Source organism: Neomonachus schauinslandi, chromosome 4 (assembly GCF_002201575.2).
Source record: "Neomonachus schauinslandi chromosome 4, ASM220157v2, whole genome shotgun sequence".
Lineage (NCBI taxonomy): Eukaryota > Metazoa > Chordata > Mammalia > Carnivora > Phocidae > Neomonachus > Neomonachus schauinslandi.
In genome coordinates, this window is record NC_058406.1 from 23,170,378 (window position 1) to 23,195,188 (window position 24,811).

Here is a 24,811-nt window from a genome sequence, read left to right on the forward strand (position 1 = left end):
ATGTTTACATAGACTGCAACTATGTAAAAAAAAAAAAAAAAATTAAAGCCAATAGGAATGGTCTGGAATGTCATATGGAAAAAGAACAGCAATTTTGTTAAGGTCATTGGTATAATACAGAATTTCCTCCAAATCTGATTTAATACTGCCATGTAGTTTTTCTTTTTTTTTTTAAAGATTTTATTTATTTGACAGAGAGAGACACAGCGAGAGAGGGAACACAAGCAGGGGGAGTGGGAGAGGGAGAAGCAGGCTTCCCACGGAGCAGGGAGCCCGATGTGGGGCTCGATCCCAGGACTCTGGGATCATGACCTGAGCCGAAGGCAGACGCTTAACCGACTGAGCCACCCAGGCGCCCCGTGCCATGCAGTTTTTCTAAGTGAATTTTTTTTTTGCTGCCTGTTTAAGTAAGGCACTTCTCTTATCTAGAAATGAGTTTGGTGTTGTATGTCAAAGCAATACAAAAGGCAGACAACTCCACTTTCCCCATCAATAACTCACTCATGTGTGGAACCCAACACACTTTATATATAATCATTTTTGTGTCAGGATGTTTGCTGCCTCAATAATCAGGAAAGCTTGAAATGGCTGACGTTTTTTGTTCAAGCTATTGTTCCTCCTCTTCAGAGAAGGCATTGTTGAAGTCTTTAGCTTTTTTAGGAGAGAATGCAATGTGCCATCCCTTATAGCACTTGGGCACCATTTCCAGACCTTCTTTCTTGAGGCCTGCACACACTGTTTGTGCACAGTCGATGTATATCTGAGATTTGTGGCAGAAGAACTAATTTAAGCAAGATATTTTGCAAGTGCCCAAATCAGTTTTCAGTGAATGTTTGGGCATCTGGTTAGTGGGCATCAACACTATGAGTTTTCATGCTAGAAACAGTATAGCAGAGTAGAAGGTTTTCCCAAGTTTTTGGAGTATTGTGTACATTCTAAAAAAAAAAAAAAAAAAAAAAAAAAAAAAATTTCCAGGGTGCCTGGGTGGCTCAGTAGGTTGAGCGTCTGCCTTTGGTTCAGGTCATGATCTCAGGGTCCTGGGATCGAGCCCTGCATAGGGCTCTCTGTTCAGCAAGGAGTCTGCTTCTCCCTCTCACTCTGCTCTCGCTCCCTCCCTCTCAAATAAATAAATAAAATCTTTAAAATTAAGAAAAAAAAAATTCCTGAAAACAAAGCACTGGCAGAAAAATTTGAGTATTTGTAGACGGAACAGACTTTATTTACTCATTTACTTTTTTTTGAGAGAGAGATCGAGGGCACACATGTGCGCACACAGGAGCTTGGGGGAGTGGTGGGGGTAGCAGATTCCCCACTGAGCAGGGAGACTGACTTGGGGCTCAATCCCAGGATCCTGGGACCATGACTAGAGATGAAGGCCGACACTTAACTGAGTCACCCAGGCGTCCTGCATGTGACTCTTGACCTAGGGGTCATGAGTTTGAGCCCTACATTGTATGTAGAGATTACAAAGAAATAAACAAACTTAAAAAAAAGAAAAAAGAAAAAAACAACATATAGGGTAAGTAGGAACTAATTCACCAAATTATACAGAACTAGAATCAGGGAACTTCTGAAAGAAATATGAAGGTCATTCATTCATTCATTTTCTAAGTAGGCTCCACACCCAACATGGAGTCCAAAGCGGGGCTTGGACTCATGACACTGAGATCAAGACCTGAGCTGGGATCAGGAGTCAGATGCTCAACTGACTGAGCCACCCAGGTACCCCTGAAGGACAACCTCTTAGAAAAAAGCTAGTGATATATGTAATTACTGTACTTATGGAACTCTACTTACACATTCTCTGTGAGATAAATTTGGCTTTCAGAACAAAGCTGAGATTAGCTATCTGCAGAAATCACCTACCCTGAGAGGTGTGACATACAGTGTGTGTCTGAGAGGACATAGAAAACCTTCAAATCCTAAAAAGGGATCGGGTACACCTTAAGGACTATAGCATAATTAAATATATCTGTTTAGAGAAGACCCAGGAACAGTCTAGGATAAAGAACGTGGAATAAGCCACACTATATGTCATAAGAAGGCCTTCCTAGCACTAGAGTATTCTTTTTTTTTTTTTTAAAGATTATTTATTTATTTGACAGAGAGGCAGCGAGAGAGGGAACACAAGCAGGGGGAGTGGGAGAGGGAGAAGCAGGCTTACCACAGAGCACGGAGCCCGATGTGGGGCTTGATCCCAGGACCCTGGAATCATGACCTGAGCCGAAGGCAGATGCTCAATGACTGAACCACCCAGGCACCCAACAAGAGTATTATTCTTAAGCTAGTCTATCCCCACAGCGGAGATGAGGCATCACATTCTCAGACCTTAAATAAAAGAAGTAGTCTCAAAAGATTACATACTGTATAATTCCATTTGTATGATATTCTAGAAAAAGGAACTATATAGAACAAAGAACAGATCAATGGTTGGAATGAGTTAGGAATGGAAAGAGGGTTTGACACAAGTGAACATTACAAAATTTTGGGGGTGATGGGAATTGTTCTATACCTTGTTTGTGGTAGCTACACAAATCTATGCAAGCATAAACATTCATAAAACTGTACACTAAGCAAAATTTATTTTACCATATGTAAACTTTAATAATTATTTTACTATTTTTTTTAAAGGGAATTCTTTTTTTTTCTTTAATATATTTCTTTATATATATATATATATACACACACACATATATATAAAAAACTATATATATATATTTTAAGATTTTATTTATTTATTTGACAGAGAGAGACACAGCCAGAGAGGGAACACAAGCAGGGAGAGTGCGAGGGAGAAGCAGGCTTCCCGCGGAGTAAGGAGCCCATTGTGGGACTCGATCCCAGGATCCTGGGATCATGACCTGAGCCGAAGGCAGACGCTTAACGACTGAGCCACCCAGGCGCCCCCTAATAATTTTAAAAGTATGAAAACTATAATAGCTTAATGACACTAACCTACTGTCATGTGTATAAGATGCCCTCTAGTGATTCTAAAGCTAATGGGCTCCCAAACTTCTCTCTGGGAAATACTGCATTAGCTATTAAGATGATCTAATTAAGTTCCTATGCCCTGATTCAACATTCTCCATACAGTTATAAGGTAGAAAAGGGATGGGAAGTTAGATTTTGGAAATGGTCAATTTTCAAGTATTATGGGACATCCAAGTGGGGGAATGCCGAGAGGCTGGTTGTATACAGGGGTCTGGAGCTGAAGATCTGGGCCAGAAATATAGAATCAGCATAGAGATGTCAAAGTCACGGAATCAGATGAGAACTGTCCAGGGAAAAGGTATATATGAGAAGCACCTAGGAAAAGACCTTAGGGAATATAATGACATTTAAGGTATGTATAGAGAGAATGGCTCACAGAGGTATTTGAGAACGATATGCCAGAGAGGTAGGAGATTATGTTGTCACACTATTAAAAGAAAAGAAAAGACTAAAAGGATCTACTGAATTTAGGAACAGGGAGGAGGATCATTGGTGACCTTGAAGAGAAGGGTCAATGAAATAACGGAGGCAGAAGCCAGACTGCTGAGGAGTGATCAGGAGACATGAGAGTGGAAGAATGAAATGGGGTGAGGAAATGAAGACAGCGAGTGTACAACAATCATCAGGGGGCATTTCTCATAGGTATTAAGAGCAGGACTCTGAAACCTGAGTCTGGGTTTTGCTGGGCTTCTCTTAATTCAGTTCCTTCGTCTGTAAAATGGCATTAATAGCATTTATTTCATAGGGTGCTGTGAAGCTTAAATAAGAGAAAGCTCAAAGAACAACGCCTGACACTGACAGTAAATGTCCGATGGTAATGATAACATTATTATTGTCATCACCACAAAATAAGTCTGGCTGTGAAGAGGAAGATGGACAGGGCAACAAGATGAAACAGAATGAAAGGAAGACCCCCCACCCCAATGCCAAGACCTGAGCATGATGGAGTGCTGATGAGAAGACAGCAGAAGAGCAGGTTGAAAACAGAGGATCTGGGAAAACAGATGGCATGAGGGCCCAGAGAGGAAAAGGAGTTGAAATCCTTCCACTGAAGGGACTACCTTTAGACAAAAGCAAGGACATTTCATCCATAGTAGCAGCAAAGGAGGCAGGGAGGGAAGGGCAGACAGCACAATTTTTAGGTAGGGACAGCAGGAAGCTGAATATTTATCCACCAGTTATTACTCTAAAGGTAAAACAGAAGGTAAGGTCAAGATCTTTGTAACACTTAAGGAAGCCAATATGTAAAGACAGACACAAATTGTGTAGCCCCCAAGACACTTCCCATCCACCGGCATTTGCTATGTCCAGAAACTCTGCTACGTGCTCTAATGCATTAGGTTCATTTAATCCCCACAACCCCATGAGGCAGACGTTATTGTGGTTATTTATTTTTTTTTTAAAAGATTTTATTTATTTATTTGACAGAGAGAGACACAGCGAGAGAGGGAACACAAGCAGGGGGAGTGGGCGAGGGAGAAGCAGGCTTCCCTCGGAGCAGGGAGCCCGATGCGGGGCTTGATCCCAGGACCCCGGGATCATGACCTGAGCCGAAGGCAGATGCTTAATGACTGAGCCACCCAGGCACCCCGACGTTATTGTGGTTATTAAGAGGCTGTTAAAGAACTTGCTTGCAGTACTAAGAAACCAAAAAATGACAGAACTGGGATTAGAATCCAAGTCAATTAGTCAAAAGCATGAGCTATGCTGTGCTGCTGTGTGGACCACTGCCAACTCTCACAACACCGCCACCTTCCCTCTCTCTTGGTTGTGGACTCTCCAAAACTTCCTTTCCACAGTCTCAAAGAGAAAGACACACTGAGAGATCAGAGTTGAGAATCACAAGTTGATTCAATGCTATCTCAGCAGGCCAACAGAGCGAGGAAAAAAAAAAAAGGTTGCAAATGTCTTTAGGCAGGGAACGCACTCTTCAGGTTCACAGACTCCACACATGGGGCCTCACACTTTACATGAACTGTCTGGTCCCCTGATGGCATTTATATGAGCCATAATGCAACCCTTGACTTAGAAGTCAATGAGGATAGGATAGAAAGAAAACAAGATTTAAATTACTATCTTCCTTGTAGTTGGTATAAAGTGCAAAGCTATCACAATCTCAGAAGTTTGAAAAGACTACCTCTGTGAGTGGAGACAGGTCAAAGGGAGATATAACACAAATACTAAACATACCTTGATATCGTTGTCTATTCCACCAGAAATAATCTGATCACTTGTATCATTGAAGGTCACAGCTAACACCTGGTAGGTGTTCTGAAATGTCTGGATGGCTGCTTTCTTCCGGATGTCCCACAGCTGAAGCAGAGGAATAGGAGGGTCTATAGTCAAACATCACTGTAAGTAATTGCATAGTACATCTTGAAGTCTAAGGATTTTGTGCAGGTAAATACATTTTTAACAGGGATCCCGTTCAGAAACTTGTCTGGATATTCTAGTAACATGGTGAGAAGTGACTATAATTTTGCCAACGTTATCTGAAAGTTGGGAGAACAAATCACTTTGGTCGTATTTTCAGACTTCTTTGTTAAAGTATGAATAATCATAGTTCATCAACATGCCCTTAGGATGGAAATCCTCTACTTGCTTAGTTCATATGCTCTTCCCACAGCAAGGATGTTAGACCAGTGTTTTTAAACTGTAGATCCTAGCTCATTAATGGGCCGTGGCTTACATTAGAAAATATACAGGGAGAGGTTACATCAGCAAAAATGGCAGAGTAGGGAATGCTAAAAGGTTGTCCCTCTACAAAAGCAGAGAATTATGTGGCAAAAAACCTGGCAGAATCAACTTTATCAGAACTCTAGAAACTAATCAAAACTTTGTAGCAACCAGGCAAATGCTTAATGAGGAAAAAAACCCTCCTGAGTCTTAGTAAGAGAGTCTTGTAGTGTTTTAACTTACCCTGTCTCCATCTCCTGCTCAGCAAGAGCTTTGAAGACAATGGCCTATATTCCCAGTATAGGTTCCTAGTATCAGAGGGAGTAGAATGGACCTTATTCTCAAAGAATTGTGGTTGTTTTTAACTGTCTGGAGGCTCCCTGAAGGATGAACTTAAAGGGTTTGACTTTATTTTGCCTAACTTGGAACTCTGCCAGGGCAGAGGCATTTGTCTAAAACATTTAAAGGCAAATGCATTAGCCTCTGTTGTCTGGGGCCAGGGATGACAGTTGGGGCAAACTGTAGACAAACCAAAAAGCTTGGGAGGAAAGATGGGCAATGACACAATTTGGAGAAAAAGGGCTTTGAAAAGCTGACGTATTCCTAGGACTCTAGAAGGCCATTTGCATGCCTGTGTCTGGCACACGCTCAGAAAAGACCTGAAAAGGCCCTAAGCTCTACTCTCCCTGACCTGCACGGGCCATGCACAAGCAGGAAGTGAAGGCTAACACAAAGCTGTAAACTGCCTGGTAAAGGCAGACCTACCACACACACAGAGTGAATCTGCAAAGACTGGGGAGAGGTTTTTTTTTTTTCTCTACAAGTGATTAAGAAAATCTGTCAAATCATTAGTGAGCCACAAGCTAATAAAACAGAGATTTCAGTGGCTACACATGGCAAATAATACAGACTTTACAAAATTAGTTCAGAAAATTCACTTAATAGGGGTGCCTGGGTGGCTCAGTTGGTTGTGTGGCTGACTCCTGGTGTCGGCTCAGGACATGGTCTCAGGGTCCTGGGATTGAGCCCCCTGTCGGGCTCTGCGCTTAGCGGGGAGTCTGCTTGAGATTCTCTCTCTTCTTTCTCTGCCTCTCCCCCTGCTCATGGTTTCTATAATAATAAATCTTAAAAAAAAAAAAGAAAAAGAGGGCGCCTGGGTGGCTCAGTCGTTAAGCATCTGCCTTCGGCTCAGGTCATGATCCTGGGGTCCCGGGATTGAGTCCCACATCGGGCTCCCTGCTCGGCAGGAAGCCTGCTTCTCCCTCTCCCACTCCCCCTGCTTGTGTTCCTGCTCTCGCTATCTCTCTGTCAAATAAATAAAATCTTAAAAAAAAAAAAAAGGAAAGAAAAAGAAAATTCACTAAACAGCTACACCACCAATGCAGCAACAACAAACCCTTGGGGAGAACCTAATTTCCACAGTTACCACATTATAATATTCAAATGTCCAGTTTTTAACAAGAAATTATGACGTATGAAAAGAAGCAAAAAAGTATGGCCCATACAGAAGAATAAAACAGAAGAAAAAAAGAAATTAAGTCTTTTCAAAAAATGATGATGGGACACCTGGATAACCAGAAAAATGAAGGCAGACCTTTATTTCATACCATATGGAAAAATGTACTCCATGTGGATCAAAGACCTAAATGTAAAAGTTAAAACTATGAAATTCTTAGAAGAAAACACAGGGGTAAATCTTCATAGCCTTGGATTTGGCAATGAATTACTAGATATGACACCAAAAGCACAAGTGACCAAAGAAAAAATAGATAAACTGATCTTCATAAAAATTAGAAACTTTTGTACGTCAAAGGATAGTGTCAAGAAAATGAGATGAGGGGCGCCTGGGTGGCTCAGTTGGTTAAGCGACTGCCTTCAGCTCAGGTCATGGTCCTGGGGTCCTGGGATCGAGCCCCGCATCGGGCTCCTGGCTTGGCGGGGAGCCTGCTTCTCCCTCTCCCTCTGCCTCTCCCCCTGCTCATGCTCTCTCTCTCTCTGTATCTCTGTCTCAAATGAATAAAAAAAAAAAAAAAAAGAAAGAAAAAGAAAATGAGATGAGAAGATAACCAACACTGGGAGAAATACTTGCAAATCACGTACCTGCTAAAGATCTAGTATCCAGAATAAAAAACCCATAGTTCAACAACGTCACAAATAGCCCAATAAATGGGCAAAGGCCCTGATAAAACATTTCTTTTCAGGAGGTATAAGCATGAGAAAAGATGCTCAGCATCATAAATCATTTGGGAAATGCAAATCAAAACAATGATTTGAGATTGCTTCACACTCACTAGGATGGTTATAATTACCAAAAAAAAAACAAAACAAAAAAGGAACCAGAAACTAATGAATGATGGTGAGGGAAAATTGGAACCCTTGAACATCACTGGTAGGAATATAAAATGATGTGGCTGCTGTGGAAAAGCCTGATGTTCCCCAAAAAGTTAAAGTAGAATTACCATCTGACCCAGCAATCCTGCTCCTAGATATATACCCAAGAGAAATGAAACAAAAACTTGTGGACCAATCTTTGTAGCAGTGTTAAAAAGGAATAAAGTATTAATACATATTACAACAAGGGTGAAGTCTGAAAACATTAAGCTGAGTGAAAGAAACTGAACACAAAAAGGCCACTTATTATATGATTCTATTTATATGAAACGTCCAGGGGCTGGAAGGTAGGGAAAAAATACTGACTGCTAAATGCGTATGGGGTTTCTTTTTTGCCCTCCTTACCTTTGTCAGTCCCCATCTCCCTACAATGGGCTCCTCCCATCCTTTTCTAATTTTTATGGGGGGTTCTGTGGTATTGGATCATGGTGATGAGCACAAACAGTGAATGTGCTCATCTGTGAATGTACTAAGAGCCACTAACTTGTACACATTTTAAAATGGTTAAAATGGTAAAATTTATTAAATTTTATGTTATGTAAATTTTACCCCAATTAAAAAAAATATATAGAAGAAAATGTCCCATATAGAAAGGGTTGGTTCATAAACACAGATGTACTGAGGGGATTATATTCTGGGTCATAGTATAAAATGCATTGCTTAATGCAAATTGTGATTTAAAAAATGTTTAAAAGTTACTATGTTTAGGCCATCTAGTTTAATCCCAACTTTTATGGATGAACAAACTAAAGTGCAAAGCCTGAACTAACTTGATGAAAAACACCCAGCAGGTCAACAGCAAAACAACGACTAGAATTTAGTACTGTCTGATTCCATTACATTCATGTTGAATTTACTAAAATGTGTGTTAATTTCTTATAATTACTAGGGTGCCTGGGTGGCTCAGTTGGTTGAGCGACTGCCTTCGGCTCAGGTCATGATCCTGGAGTCCCGGGATCGAGTCCCGCATCGGGCTCCCTGCTCGGCGGGTGGTCTGCTTCTCCCTCTGACCCTCCCCCCTCTCATGCTCTATCTCAGTCTCTCTCTCAAATAAATAAATAAAATCTTAAAAAAAAAAATTTCTTATAATTACTAAATATATGCTTGTTTTAAAAAATTAACACTTATTTTCAATGGCTGATTTATTAACAATAGAAGATAAAGATTAGGTACAACAACTCTAGAACCCTATACTCTAAACAATTAGGCTCTATTTAAAAAAAAATAAACTTATATAACATGGATCTACATTGGGCACCTGGGTGGCTCAGTCGTTAAGCATCTGCCTTCGGCTCAGGTTATGATCCCGGAGTCCCGGGATTGAGTCCCACATCGGGCTCCCTGCTCGGCGGGAAGCCTGCTTCTCCCTCTCCCACTCCCCCTGCTTGTGTTCCTGCTCTCGCTATCTCTCTCTGTCAAATAAATAAAATATTAAAAAACAAACAAACAAAAAAAACCCATGGATCTACATTTAAAAAAAATTTAAGTTTATTTTTAGTAATCTCTACATCCAACATGGGGCTCAAACTCACAACCCCGATATCAAGATCTTGCACAAGATGTGCAAGAGTCCCATGCTCTCATGATTGAGCCAGCCATGTGCCCCTAAAAGATTTTATTTTTAAGTAATCTCTATACCCAATGGGGGGCTTGAACTTACAACCCCGAGATCAGGAGTTGCATGCTCCACTGACTAAGCCAGCCAGGCACCCCCGAGTCAGATATTTTAGAATATTAGTTCCAGACAACCATCATTTTTAAAAGATTATTTTACTTTGAAATACAAAAAAGTTGGAAGTAAGAGAGAACATTTTTGTTGCCTGAATCATTTGAGAATTGCTGACCTAATACTCCATCACTCCTAAATACTTGAGTGTGTTTGTCCTATAAAGATATATATATTAGGGGCGCCTGGGTGGCTCAGTTGCTTAAGCATCTACCTCTGGCTCCAGTCATGATCTTGGGGTCATGGGATCAAACCCCGCATCGGGCTCCCCGCTCAGTGGGGAGTCTGCTTCTCCTTCTCCCTCTGCCGCTCCCCCCCTCCCCAACCCAGCTCATGCGCTCTCTCTCTCTCTCAAATAAGTAAATAAAATCTTTGGGGCGCCTGGGTGGCTCAGTTGGTTAAGTGACTGCCTTCGGCTCAGGTCATGGTTCCAGGGTCCTGGGATTGAGTCCCACATTGGGCTCCCTGCTCAGCGGGAAGCCTGCTTCTCCCTCGTCCTCTGCCCTTTCACCCCACTCATGCTCTCTCTCGCTCTCTCTCTCTCAAAAAATAAACAAAATCTTAAAATAATCCTATATAATCTTAACCAATCAGAATGAAGAAATTAACACCAACACATTACTACCATCCAATCCTCAGATCTCATTCAAGTTTCACCACTTGAACCAGTACGTCTTTTATTGCAAAGAGTTCAGATCATGTGTTGAATTTACGAGTCATGTTTCTTTAGCCTCCTTCAGCCTGGAAGAGTGTCTCAGACTTTTCTTGACCTTGATGCTTCTCAAAATTACAGAACAGTTATTTTGTAGAATGTCCCTCAGTTTGGGTTTGTCTGATGTTTCCTCATGATTAGAATCAAGTTATGTCTCTTTGGCAGGAATCTCACTGGAGTGATGCTGCATTTTCATTGTATTTTATTGAGTGGCTCAGGATTTTGATTTGTCCCATCATGGATAATGTTCAGTTTGAGCATTTGATTAAGATGTTCTTTTGACAAGCATTCTTGCACAAGATGTTCCAGGTTCATCTTGTACTTCCCTGCCCAGTCCTAAAATAAGGAGTCCTGGTTTCTTTAGAGGAAAATGGTGTTTAAAGACCAAGATGTGCACAGGAGATGTGCTCATTGCTATTGGGGTATTGTTCCTAAACCCTCTCAGTGGACAGTCGCCAATATATGCACACACACATCTGTAAGCATACATTTACATCTATTGTTTTTTCTATACCTACCTGTTTATATGTTGAATGTCGTGCATTCACACTGACACTTCCAGTTCAAAGCCAACAACACAAGATGCATTTTAGTTCTCTCTCCTGTATTGGTAACTCCTTTCTCTGCCTCCTGTTATACTTATTATACTTACCTGATCAAGCTTCCTGTATGTAATCATCTCCCACATCCTTTCTACCCTTCTCCTGCATGGATGTCTTCCTTTCCCTGTTTGAACTGTGATTCCCATTCCCTATGTGGACCCTTTCCTCACCTCATTTGGGTTATCCCTTTGTATGAATGCCCCCTTCACTCTGCTCTGGCTCTAATATCCCTCTCCAGGCTGCCTTTCCTCAGGAATGCTAGCCTCAGACTCCCTACCTAAATTGTTCCCACCCCATGTGGACACTCTCAGCTCAAGCTCTGACACCCAGACTTTCTCCCCCACCAATGTGTAGATGACCCTTTTACCCTGCTAGGGCATTGACTCTTCATGTTGGCCTGCTCCCCCCTCCAAATCCCCATACTGGACTACCTACTCTGTGTCATATGGATGCCATCCTTACCCTTGTCAGTCCCCATCTCCCTACAGTGGACTGCTCCCATCCTGCATGGATGCTCTCCTCACCTCACTTGGGCCCTGACACTCCACTTTGGGCCACGATGGGTTGTGTGTTCGAGCCCCAGGGTGGGTATAGAGATTACTTAAATAAATAAATAAATATCAAAAAAAAAAATACTGGGGCACCTGGGTGGCTCAGTCATTAGGTGTCTGCCTTCGGCTCGGGTCATGATCTCAGGGTCCTGGAATCGAGCCCCGCATCAGGCTCTCTGCTCAGCAGGAAGCCTGCTTCTCCCTCTCCCACTCCCCCTGCTTGTGTTCCCTCTCTATCTGTGTCTCTCTCTGTCAAATAAATAAATAAAATCTTTAAAAAAAAAAATTAAAAAAAAAAAGACTTACTATAAAGCTATAGTAATCAAGACAGTGTGGTATTGGAGAAAGAATACATCAATGGAAGAGAATAGAGCCCAGAAATAGACCCCCATAAATACAGTCAACTGATCTTTGACAAAGGAGCAAAGGCAATGGAGCAAATGAATTTCTTCAACCAATGGCACTGGAACAACTGGACATCCACAGGCAAAAAACATGCATCTAGACACAGATCTTGCACCTTTCACAAAAATTAACTCAAAATGGATCACACATCTAAATGTTAAGTACAACTTCTAGAAGGTAACAGAAGAAAACACAGATGACCTTGGGTATGGCAATGACTTTTTAGATACAACACCAAAGGCACAATCCATGAAAGAAATAAATGATAAACTGGACTTCATTAAAACTAAAAACTTCTGCCTGCAAAAGACAATGTCAAGAGAATGAGAAGATAAACCACAAGACAGGGAGAAAATATTTGTGTATCTGATAAGGGACTATTATCCAAAATGTACAAAGAACTCTTAAAACTCAACAATAAGAAAACAAACAACATGATTAAAAAATGAGCTAAAGAGGCATCTGGGTGGCTCAGTCAGTTAAGCATCTGCCTTCGGCTCGGGTTGTGATCTCAGGGTCCTGGGATCAAACCCCATGTTGGGCTCCCTGCTCAGTGGGGAGCCTGCTTCTCCCTCTCTCTCTGCCTGCTGCTCCCCCTGCTTGTGCTCTCTCCCTCTTCCTCTCTCTGACAAATAAATAAATAAATAAAATCTTAAAAAAAAAATGAGCTAAAGCTCTTAAGACACCTCACCAAAGAAGATACATAGATGACAAAAAGCATATGAAGAGATGCTTCACATCATATGTCATCAGGAAAATGTAAATTAAACAAACAGTGAGGTACTACTATATACCTATTAGAGAAGCCAAAATCTGAAGCACTGACACCACCAAATGAGGATGTGGAGTAACAGGGATTCTCATTCGTTGCTGGTGGGAATGCAAAATGGTACAGCTACTTTGGAAAACAGATTCGTGGTTTCTTTTTTCTTTAAGATTTTATTTTTAAGTAATCACTACACCCAACGCGGGGCTCAAACTTACAACCCCAAGGGGTGCCTGGGAGGCTCAGTCGGTTAAGCAGCTGCCTTCAGCTCAGGTCATGATCTCAGGGTTCTGGGATCTAGCCCCACACCAGGCTTTCTGCTCAGCGGGGAGTCTGCTTCTCCCTCCCTCCCTGCTTATTCTCTGTCTCAAATAAATAATCTTTAAAAACAAACAAAAAAACCAAAAAACTTACAACCCCGGGATCAAGAGTTGCGTAGTCCATCAACTGAGCCAGCCAGGCACCCAGATCGGTGGTTTCTAAAAACTAAATATGCTCTTACCATATGATCTAGCAATCGTAGTCCTCAGTGTTTACTCAAGAGAGTTGAAAAACTTAGGTCCACACAAAACTCCCACATGGATGTTTATAGCAACTTTATTCATAATTGCCAACTCTGGGAAGCAACCGAGATGTCCTTTAGTAGTGAATGGATAAATAAACTGTGGTACATCCAGATGATGGAATATTACTTGGCACTAAAAACAAATGAGCTACCAAGCCACGGAAAGACGTGGAAGAATTTTTTTTTTTTTTTTTTTTAAAGGAGATAGGAGTTTATTGAATACACTGCAAGGTAACTGTGGGCAGGACAGCAGAGGAGAGGCTGTCTGCAAGACATGAAAGAATCTTAAAATGCATATCACTAAGTAAAAGAAACCAATCTTAAAAGGCAAAACTATGGAGACAGTTAAAAGATCAGTGGTTGTCAGGGGTGGGAGGGATGAATAGAAGGAGCACAGAGGATTTTTAGGGCAGCAAAAATACTCTGTATGATACCACTGTGATGGATACATGTCATTATATGTTTGTCCCAAACCACAGAATGTGTAACATTAAATGTGAACCCTAATATAAACTATGGACTTGGGTGATTATGATGTGTCAATGTAGGTTTATCAACTGTAAAAGAATATACCACTCTGGTGGGGATCATGGGAGAGGCTGTGCATGTGTGGGGGCAGTGGGTATATGGGAAATCTCTGTATTTTCCCCTCAATTTTGCTGTGAACCTAAAACTGCTCTAAAAAAAAAAGTCTTAATTTAAAAACAAAAATTCTCATTCTAGACCTACTGAACTAGAATCTGGGTATTTTTTTTTTTTTTTAAAGATTTTATTTATTTGTCAGAGAGACAGAGAGAGAGAGCATAAGCAGGGGGAGCAGCAGGCAGAGGGAGAAGCAGGCTCCCTGCTGAGCAAGGAGCCTGATGCGGGACTCGATCCCAGGACCTTGGGATCATGACCTGAGCTGAAGGCAGATGCTTAACCGACTGAGTCACCCAGGCATCCCGAATCTGGGTATTTTTTTTTTTTTTTAAGATTTTATTTATTTATTTGACAGAGAGAGAGAGAGAGAGAGACAGAGAGAGAGAGACAACGAGAGAGGGAACACAAGCAGGGGCAGAGGGAGAGGGAGAAGCAGGCTTCCCACGGAGCTGGGAGCCTGATGTGGGGCTCGATCCTAGGACCCTGGGATCATGACCTGAGCCAAAGGCAGACGCTTAATGACTGAGCCACCCAGCTGCCCCAAATCTGGGTATTTTTAACAGGTTCTTCAGGTAGTCTGACATGAAGACAAGTTGGAAATCACTGGACTAAATGACCCTGTTACTAAACCATATACTGATCTTTTCATATAGTGACTATACTTTTACAACAGCTTTGAAAGACATGTATATTACTGTCACTGTTCTAAAGACTGAGAAACAGGATCAGAAAAGTGAACTGCCTGAGATCACATAATTACGTTAACAGCTCAGTCAAGAATCCAACTCAGCTGGTCCATTTCATTCCAAGTCACAATGGTTCAAAATGGTTCTAACATTCGACAAGATACTTAAAAATACTGTTATTTAAAAAGATCTCATTTTTTGGGGGTGCCTGGGTGGCCCAGTTGGTTGAGTGTCTGACTGTTGGTTTCGGCTCAGGTCATGATCTCAGGGTTGTGAGACTGAGCCCTGTGTTGGGCTCCACATGCAGCATGGGGTCTGCTTGTCTCTCTCCCTCCCAATCTGCGCCCCCCACCCCCCCGCCACTCGCTCGCTCCCTAAAAAAAAAAGACCTCTGTTTTGGGAAATGACTGTTAAAACAAAGTTGTGGAGAGGAGGCTACGCCACAGGTGGAAGGCAAAATAAGTTCACATTATGGAACCTCAGAAACTGCAACATACAGACGGACAACACCCACCTTAACTGTCCCGTCATCGCTGCCAGTGCAGACAAGCTGGGGGCCCCTCCTGGCCGGATAACAGGAATTCACAAAGGAAGTGTGTCCTTTCAGCCTTTTAACCCTCTCGCCTGTTTCACTATCCCACACTGCCACAGTTTTATCTGTGGATGCGGAGAAGAGCATACTACAAGAAGAAGAACAAAAACCAAGTAAGTGAAGATGAACAATAACCATCCATCCTCCCCACTTGCCAAAGTGTGCCAAACTCTTTAAGGCCACTGACACGTTGTACTCTTGACAGTCTGACACATGATTCAGGCATGCCTCACCCTACCTACCAAAATCCTACTGGTTCTCTGGACCGGGTTACGAGGTCTACCCCATGAAAATGTAAATAAATGTCCTTCTGTCAGTCCCCATGATATATTTCAACCTAATACAGTAGTTTTCTCAATATCTTCCTCCTTGATAGACGCTTTAGACACTTTCCCATCTGGAAATGTTTAATCACTCCCTGCTACAGAGGGAAGACAGACTGTGGCAATTCCTGACCCAGTGACTCAGTAACTTTAACCCTTTCTCTAAAATTCAAAGTTTTTATTTCATCTCTGAAAATGATTTTTTTTTTAAGTTTTATTATTTAAGTAATCTCTATACCCAACAAGGGGCTTAAACTCATGACCCTGAGCTCAAGAATCACATGCTCCTAGGACTGAGCCAGCTGGGTGCCCCTGACAATGATTTCTAAGTTATAACTGATTTTATAAGGCTATCTTTACTCAAATATTAACAGGAAAAATGTATACAAGGCTATGTACCAGTTGATTCAGGGACCTTATCATTTTATAGAGATCAGAGGTATAAAATAATGTTTACTGAAATACCTATTAGGGCTAATTAACTTTGTATAATCACATTTCTATATTACATATAGTTACTGTAATTCATTATGCGATCATTAAAATGTTTATGATAAATGTATGTTATAATAAACGATATATTAGGTGAATGTTAAAGGAAAAAAGCAGCAGAAAAGATCATACGTGGGCCTCTAATGTACATGTAAAACCGAACAGCTTTAAGTAGGAAAAAAACTTGAGAAAAATGTATCAAAATATTAACAGTGATTATCTTTGGAATGGTAGGAATATGGGTTATTTTTTTATTTATATGTTTTTGAGTTTCTCAAAATAAATATTTTATTGCTTGTATAGTAAAAATAGCTGATTTCTGCATATAAAATTACATTTTGTTTTATGTCTTAAAGAAACAAATTTGCCTGGCTGCTGATGTTAGATGATAGAGATGTATTTACAAATGCATATGTGGAACAAGAAATTGGGTTGATAGTGATAGGATAATAAAGTAGCTGCCCAAAATGCGGTAGTGTTTGACAGCAATGTCTCCTGAGAGAAAACTTAAGGATGAAATGTGAAAGGATGCCAAGAAAAATTAGTATGAGAAGCAGCTGTCATTCCATTATTCAGCCTACTTACTCACCTGCCATCAGTGTTATAATGCAGCTCCATCACTGCCCCACTGTGTCCCTTCAATGTAGCATAGTTATCACAGTCACCATAGACATTCCACAACACTGTTAGGAAGACAGGGGTTCTGTGATCATTACTACACAAAAGAAAACTCATCATCAGCCATAGAAAAGGTACTTAAAAATTTACCACAACAGTTTTGAGATTATACTCCCTTGGAACACTATTGGCTCTACTGACTGGACCAATTTTCCTGACACTAAAAATAAAAATAGTGCAATATTTTCATATTTCGTAAGGCTGAAAAAATTAGTTAATAGACATAATTTTGGGGGGTGCCTGGGTAGCTCAGTCAGCTAAGCATCTGCCTTTTACTCAGTTCATGATCCTGGGGTCCTGGGATTAAAACCCACGTCGGGTTCCCCACTCAGTGGGGAGTCTGCTTCTCCCTCTGCCCTTCCCCGTCCGTGCTCTCTCTCTCTCTCAAATAATAAAAGCTTTAAAAAAAATAGATACATTTTTTTAAATCTTAAGATTTTTGCTGTAATGTTAAAAAAGTTGGTACTCACTACTACATGTTGGTTGAGTATAAAGAGACTGCAAAATGACAGCACTTACAGAAAACCCAGGAAGCTGGAACTGACTTGAAGGTCACATGGCAATGACTTTATACTACATTTACTCATTCCACATGTACCATATACCTGTAACATGCCAGGTGCTAGGATAAAATGGGATAAATGAATAGACACAGTTCCTGTCCCCAGGGAACCTGGTCTAGCAAGGAATGAACTTTAATGAGTGTTACTAAGGAGCACCTCTATATATAATAAGGCACAGAAACATAGTAATTATTTTTCGGTTGATAAACTGTTTTTTGTTTGATGAAATAAGCTTATCGATTCAAGGATGTTCTGCAAAGACTAAGTCTTCCAGATGCTTGGCCACTGTTAAGCTTAAGGATCAGAGAACTAGAACACCTAAATCAAGACAGCAAAGACAACTATCATCCACCCGGAGGTCCAGACTTATAAGCAAACAGCTAAATGACTCACTTCATTTCACAATGCAACAAATGATGCCAGAATAAAAGGCAGTCAGATGCTCCTGATATCTTTTCTCTTGCTTTTTCTCACGACTCTTCTAAAATAATTTTTTTTCAATTTATTTCTCAAAAGTGGGTATTGCCAACTAGCAGCTGAGAATCGGGATGCAGACCTTTTTTTTTTTTTTAAGATTTTATTTTTAAGTAATCTCTACACCCAACATGGGGCTTGAACCCACAACCCCAAGATCAAGAGTTGTATGCTCTACTGACTGAGCCAGCCAGGCACCACTTGGATACAGATCCTAATGATCTACAAGTAAATTATCCAAGTGAGTTGCCACTTTAGGGTCCTCCCCACCCTTCTTTCCCATATGCTAGGATTCTATAAGTGTATCAAGATGAAGGCCTCACATCTTTGGGAAAAGGAAAAGCTATTTCTCTCCTCATTATTCCATTAACTCAGTATGCCTAGATCTCCTGTCTGGCTACATCAGCTCAAGATTTGTCTCCATCAGGAAGATATTCTCAAAGTATGGCAACTCACTTTCCAACTAGTAACATAATCCCTTCTGTATTTACCACATGGACCTTGAGGTCTATATCCAAGATCATTCAACATTCTTACTATACTCTTTTAGCATGTTAGCTGTGTAGCTTGTGATATGACCAATTCAGACTGATACCTTCTGTGGCATTAAAGGTTTTTTAGCAGAGAGCAATTACTCCAACTTCAAAAACCCATTTCTTACATATCAGTCGATCAAATCCTGCAGATGCTAGGGTGGATCCATTGGGGTGAAACTTGCAGCAGTACACTTCCCCTTCATGTCCTGAGAGCAGCATGATTGGGGCCTGAAGGGAGGAACACCTTGGAGGTCCCTAAATAAAAGACAGAAGTACAGGGTAGTCACTACATACAGGCAAAGGAGGATGCAAAAGACATGGAAAACAATAACTGAGTAGACTTCTCCTGATTTAGAGAATGGCAACTCTTCTCATATTAACTTATGCCTCTAATTTAATCCCCTCCTGCTGAAGTGTCCAGTGTCTACCTGTTTACTAACTACTCCCTCACTTTCCTCCTGTCCCATATCCAACATTTTTTTTTAAAGATTTTATTTATTTAATTGAGAGAGAGAACACGAGAGGGGGGAGGGTCAGAGGGAGAAGCAGACTCCCTGCTGAGCAGGGAGCCCGATACAGGACTCAATCCTGGGACTCCAGGATCATGACCTGAGCCGAAGGCAGTTGCTTAACCAACTGAGCCACCCAGGCGCCCCCCCATAGCCAACTCTGAATTGCTCAAACATGTTAAGCTCATTTCTGTCTGAGGATCTTTACATTTGTTGTTGCTCCTGACCAGAATCCTCTTCCCTTGATCTTCCCGTGTTTAGCTCCTTCCAATGTTTCCTCTTCAGAAAGTCTTTCCTTGATCACTCAAACTCAAGCAGCACCACACCTCCCCTCTGTATTCCATTAATCCTACTGTACTTCTTCATAGTACTTACCACTACCTGAAATTACCTTCCTTATGTATTTGTTTACACATTTTGTTCTTTTTCCCTGGTAGAAAAGCAGCCTTGTGAGTGCAGGGACTCTGCTTGTGTCATTCAACACTGTTTTCCCAGTCTCTAGCTCATTTAATGAATGACTGAATGGTGCTTCCCAACCACCCTGCAGGGTACATATTACCCAGGAAAGTAGTTTTGATTATGGTCTCGATACTAAGCCTAGGCTTGGACAATTCAATAAAACTACTTTTCGGAGAGAAGGACTGGTACACTATCAATAGTCCCCAAATGTTTTTAGTAGTTTCCAGTTTACTCATTTATTTAAAAAAATATTATGTGCCAGGCACTGTTCTAGGCACTGGAAAAATAGTACTGAACAAAATAAACAATGGAGTTTGTGTTCTAGTGGAAAGGAGGAAGAGGAGAGAGGGAGAAAGAAAACAAATAAAACATACAGTGGGTGGTAGGTGCTATAGAGAAAAAAAAAGCAATGTGGATTAATGCATATGGGGTATTGCAACTTAAAACAGGGTTGTCAGGAAAGCCCTCACTGAAAAACTGATATCTGAACAAAGATTTGGAGGAGCTGAGTGTGTAAACCATGTGGATATTTTGAAGAAGAGCATTCTGGTAGAATGCAGCAAATGCAAAGGCTTTGAGGCAAGAGCATGGAAGCCAGCGAGACTAGAGCAGGGTTAGCAATGGAAAATAGGTAGATCTGAGAGGTAAAGGGAAAACAAGCAAAAGATTGTAAGGATTTTGGTTTAACTCTGGGTGAAGTGGAAAGCCATCGAAAGTTTTCAGCAGAGGGTAACATGATCTGACCTTTAGCAAGATTCTCTGGCCGCTGGACTGAGAAAAGACTGATCACACAAGAGCAGAAACAGGACTACCAGTTAGGACCTCACTATAATAATGCCAGATGAGAAAACAATGGCTTAGACCAGGAGTTAGTGATGGAGGTGGCACAAGGGGTAGAATTTGGTATACATTTTGAGGACAGTGCCAGCAGGATTTGCTCACCGGCTGGTGGAAAGGTTGAGAGAGGAGACACACGTATTTCTTGATCTGAGCCTAATAGCACAGGAAGAGAGATGTGATCATCACCTCTATCTTACAAGAAAAGCAGTTAAGAGCATGGATTCGGGGTTTAAAATAATCTTTCTATCATTTACCAGGAAGAGTTTACAAAACACTACACTCAGAGTTCCTAACTCTTAGGCTGTTACCAAGATTAATGAAGTTTTCATACACAAAGCCCTTAGTACAGGGACTCAATGAATGTTAGCAATTGTTCGGTTGTTGTTAATAACAGTACTAGGGCTGAGAAAAAAAGGGGAGAGCAACTTGTCCAAAGTCCCAAAGCGAGCGGGTCTCATTCATTTCCTTCCGCCCCTCATTCATTCATTCTTTCATTCATTCATCCATCCGTTCTACAGACTTTTCTGAATGTTTATTCTACGCGCGATCCCTGTGGAAGATTAAGTATGAAAAAGCCCTGTTACCAGTTTTGAGTTCAAGGTCTTTAACTTCAATTCTAACGCCACCTCACAGGGTGGTCGAGACGCTGAAAACGGGCGTCCTACCGGGGAACGAATGGGGCATCCGCGGGGGTGTCGACCGCTTTCACAGTACTTCCCTACTTTAACTGCAGATAGCTATTCCCGTTCCCTCTCCGCAGTGTGGGATCACCGGGTGCTAGGCTCTCAGAGAGGAAGATGAGCCGAGGGCCGAAAGCCGCCTGCTACTTCACTTACCGCTTGCAGCAAAGCGCCCGGCGCCGTCTGCTGCTGCCCGGCTCCGGGGCCCGACCCCGCCGCTCCCAACAGCAACTCATGCCGCTGCCGCTTGACTGGGACCAGTGGCAACTCTGGGCCTTTGCGCTTTTGCGGCTCTATCATGGCGGCAACCGCTCACCTCAGTGCCGCCACTGACCGCGCCGACACCCTCAGGCAGCGCGCGATTGGTTCCAAGTTAGTTCTTCCCCTAGTACTTCCGGCTTGGAGAAACCAATCGTTTTCCAGTAGTTCCCCTCTGAACCGCCCCCTGACTGCTCTTCTTTTATTGGTCAGCTCTCTTAGCGTCACGAGAGTACTGTGCCAGGATTGGTGGGTGGAGCCGGAGTCCCACCTAGGCGCGCTGTGTCTTGTGGGTGGGAGCGGTGTCTGGTTTTGGCGTTTCGCGCAATGCTGCGGCGGGGATACCCGGAGCTGACACAGAGTAAGTGGAGGGAAGGTCGTGGGTGGGTGGCTGAGGCATCTGGAGGCAGCGCCTTGGTTGTGTGGCCTGAGCCTGGCCCTTCTCAGTTGAAGGTTTTCAGGGGGCAAAGGCGGACCCCGAGGTCCCAGGGCCGGCACGTAGCAGCCTAGGTTCCCCTTCTCGGCTGGAGCAGAGCGTTGGGGTTTCTGCGGCCGTCTGAGGCCCTCGACCGCTGACTTGTTCGTCCAGCATCTGCCGTGTCCAGCCCTGTGCCTGTGCCGGACGCCCCCAGGGAGGAAAGTCTTGGCTCCCAGCTCCACCACGCTCCCCTCTGGCTGAGGAGGCCGACTTCTTTCTGCCACTGATGGTGCAGCCTTTTACTAGGGCCTGCTCTGTGCCTCGGAGAGAGACAGAGATGAGAGGAATATCCGACTCCTGCTTCTCCAGAGCACGGTCTTTTGAGAAATTTGGATTCATACTTGGGAACTAGGTCTTCTCCTTAATCGTCCAATTGGTATTTATTGGAAAGAGCCTTGAGGATACATTGTGAACAAAGATGGTCCGTGACCTCAGGGGTTTGAGTCCGGGAGGGCAAACATGTTACACGGTGATCTCAAAGAACTGTAAAATACGTGCTGCCTAGGAGAGGTGCCTGATGCTATGAGTGCCTGAAATAAGCAAAAAGGCATCTGTGAGGAAAAGATGCCTGAATTGATACCTGAAGGAAGAATTCTAATTACTTGGGTCAAGGGAGGAAGGCAGAATATTCCATATAGAACAGCATGTGCAGGGGCCCTGTGGCAAATGGGAAGAAAATGACTAAAAGGCAAAATGAGGCCACTGTGGCCAGTGCAGAGGGAATGAAGGAGAATCTGGTACAGTTTGCAGCTGGAGGTGGGTAGAGGTGCAGGACTTCTACTTCAAGACTGATGAGAAACCACTGGTTTTTTTTGTTGTTGTTGTGGGAGAAAGCGGTGTGGGGGGAGAGGTGGCTGTTCAGTCTCAGTAGCATGAACAGATTGGAGGAGAGATAGATGCAGATAGACCACTTAGGTGAGAGATATTAGCAGTGAGGACTGAGGTATTGGTACAACTGCAGAGAACTGGACAGATTCTAGAGATAAGGAGGTAAAATCAGTAGAACTTAGTGATGGATTGGATTCAGGGAGTGAAAGAGAAATCAAACATAACTCCTAGGTTTCTGGCTATAGGGTAGTTCTTTTTTTGGAAGGGGAAGGGAGAGGTCATTCATGACATCCAGGAGGCAGTTTGAAATACAGCTTTGGAACTCAGAGATGTTTTGGAAAATATTTAGTTGGGCGTAATTTGCATATAGGGGATAATTGAGCCATAGGTGTGGGTAAGATCAACTAAGAGAACCTTGAGTGGTCCCAACATGTAATGGCCAAGAACAGGAGCAGGAGTCCACAAGAGAAACAGAAGAGCTAGAGTGGAGGACCAGAGGAATGTTGTCTCAGCAGCAGGAAATGGTCTGTGTTAGAAAATCCTGGAATTTAAATATCATGAGAATTGAAAAATGTCTCTCGGCTTTATCTTCGTGGAGCTTATGGTGTCCTTCATGAGAATTGGTGTGGTGGGACCAGAAGCCAGATAGAAGGCAAAGATTCAGAGAAGGAAATGGATGGAGGCAGTGAATCTAGAGTATTTTTCATACATATGATTGTAAAGGAGAGGAGAGGATGTGGAAGCTGAAGGAGATGAGAGGTCACCAAGGACTCAGTTGAGAGGGTGATGGAGAAATTGAAAACACAAGAGAGAAATTGGGTCATTGCTGAGAACATGGGAATGGATGGGGATCCAAACTACAGTTAGAGCAATCTTAGGAAGATGGAAATGAAGGAAGTTTCTCCAGTTAATAGAAAGGAAGAATAAAATGAGGGCAATAGATACAGGTTGTTTGTGTGTTTTGTACTGGTAAAATGAGTTCCTTTCTCATGGCTTTTATTTTTTTTTGGAAAGTATGTGATGGGATCATATACTTAGAATAAGAGGAGGTCAGAGATTTGAGAAGATTGTAGAAAGTGTGAAAGTCATTGTAGATTGTTGGAGAATGAATAGACCAGAGAAATGTAGAATTGTCTTGCAGAATTAAGGGCCCATTTGAGGTTGGAGATCATATATATTTTTTTTTTCTAGCAACATCAGGATATTCAGTGTAGGCATGGAGAAAACATATCCAGGTATGGTGAGGACTGGTGATTTGACTTGCTCAGCACACTTTTCCACCTCTTAATGTGCCTTCTCTTACTGAAAAGTTTGGAATGCTAAAAATGATTTCCTAGGCTCCTTTGCACTTAAGGTGAGAATTGAATTTGGAACTGAGTTAGATGTGGAGACAAAGAGGGTGAGAGCCATCCAGTTTTGCTGGCAAGTATCATAGCAGAGGCAGTGGATTTCTTTAGTCATCAACTTGCTGGTTAAGTGACTTTCTGCAATGATAGCCATAACTTTCTTGATCATGGGAAAGACTTATTTTGTGGGTTAAGACTTGTTCCCGTAAGTTCCAAGAGAGCCTTCTCCTGTAGCCCTTCAAGTAATTTTGTAAGCCATATAATACTTGGCAATAACTCTCTTTCTGCTTAACTTAGCTAGCATGGGTTCTGTTGTCTGCAGCTATACTCCATTCATGCCAGAAAGGTGAGATGTAAACACACGGGGTTAAAGGGAGGCCAGGGTATTATTGAAATGATGGGCTATGGAATCCAAGCTGGAGAGGGCTAATAGGTTGGAAGAAAGTAGAGTTCAATAGATTAGGGTTCTAATGAGGTCAAAGAACAGTATTCTCTGCTATAGGACTTCCATTTATCCTTAAAGTCATCCTATTCGGTTGTCACCTCTTAAACTTCCCTGTGTCCTCCAAATCCTTGCTCTCTCTTGTTTTCTCAGCACTTGAACCTAGCCACTATTTTAGCACTGATAAAACTGCATTGTAATTGGTTACCATTATCCCTACCAGAGTAGGAAGTCTTTGAGAGATAGGGACTGTGTTGAAAGAGGTGGTTTAGTGGCATGTGTGTGGCCCTCAGAATGGCCTAATATTTGTCTCTTTCTAGCTATGAGTTTTGGGCAAGTTACTTCATTTCCGTAAACAGGGATATCTACTTCATAGAATTGTTTTAAGGATTGAAAGGTTTATGAAGTGCCTAGCACGGGACCTGGCATAAGCATCAGTAAATGTGCTGAATTGATGAGTTAACTAACATTTTAAAATAGGATAAAATGAAGTACTTCAGTATCTGGTTATAAATTACAACGTGCCTTACGCTGTGCTAGACGCTGGAGATTTGGGGGGGGAGGGATATGATAATGTGTAACAAGTACATGCTTAGAAGA

At 42.1% G+C, this 24,811-nt stretch overlaps 2 protein-coding genes across 3 annotated transcripts in view; one reads left to right on the forward strand and one right to left on the reverse strand.

Annotated features, from left to right (window-relative positions):
- Positions 1-21,221, reverse strand: part of SNRNP40 (small nuclear ribonucleoprotein U5 subunit 40) — a 33,392-nt gene extending 12,171 nt beyond the window's left edge. The window contains exons 1-5 of the mRNA XM_021683636.1: positions 21,016-21,221; positions 18,497-18,626; positions 16,710-16,803; positions 15,228-15,393; positions 5,182-5,304 (exon numbers count right to left, since the gene is read on the reverse strand). Coding sequence (XP_021539311.1) covers positions 5,182-5,304; positions 15,228-15,393; positions 16,710-16,803; positions 18,497-18,626; positions 21,016-21,159 — 657 coding nt within the window. The 5' untranslated portion in view covers positions 21,160-21,221. The remainder of the gene's footprint in view (positions 1-5,181; positions 5,305-15,227; positions 15,394-16,709; positions 16,804-18,496; positions 18,627-21,015) is intronic.
- A 160-nt stretch (positions 21,222-21,381) lies between these two features.
- Positions 21,382-24,811, forward strand: part of ZCCHC17 (zinc finger CCHC-type containing 17) — a 63,907-nt gene continuing 60,477 nt past the window's right edge. The window contains exon 1 of one of the 2 annotated variants that reach the window (XM_021684173.1): positions 21,382-21,478. The gene's annotated coding sequence lies outside the window, so the exon portion shown is untranslated. The remainder of the gene's footprint in view (positions 21,479-24,811) is intronic. The other variant, XM_021684174.2, reaches the window with a different exon arrangement.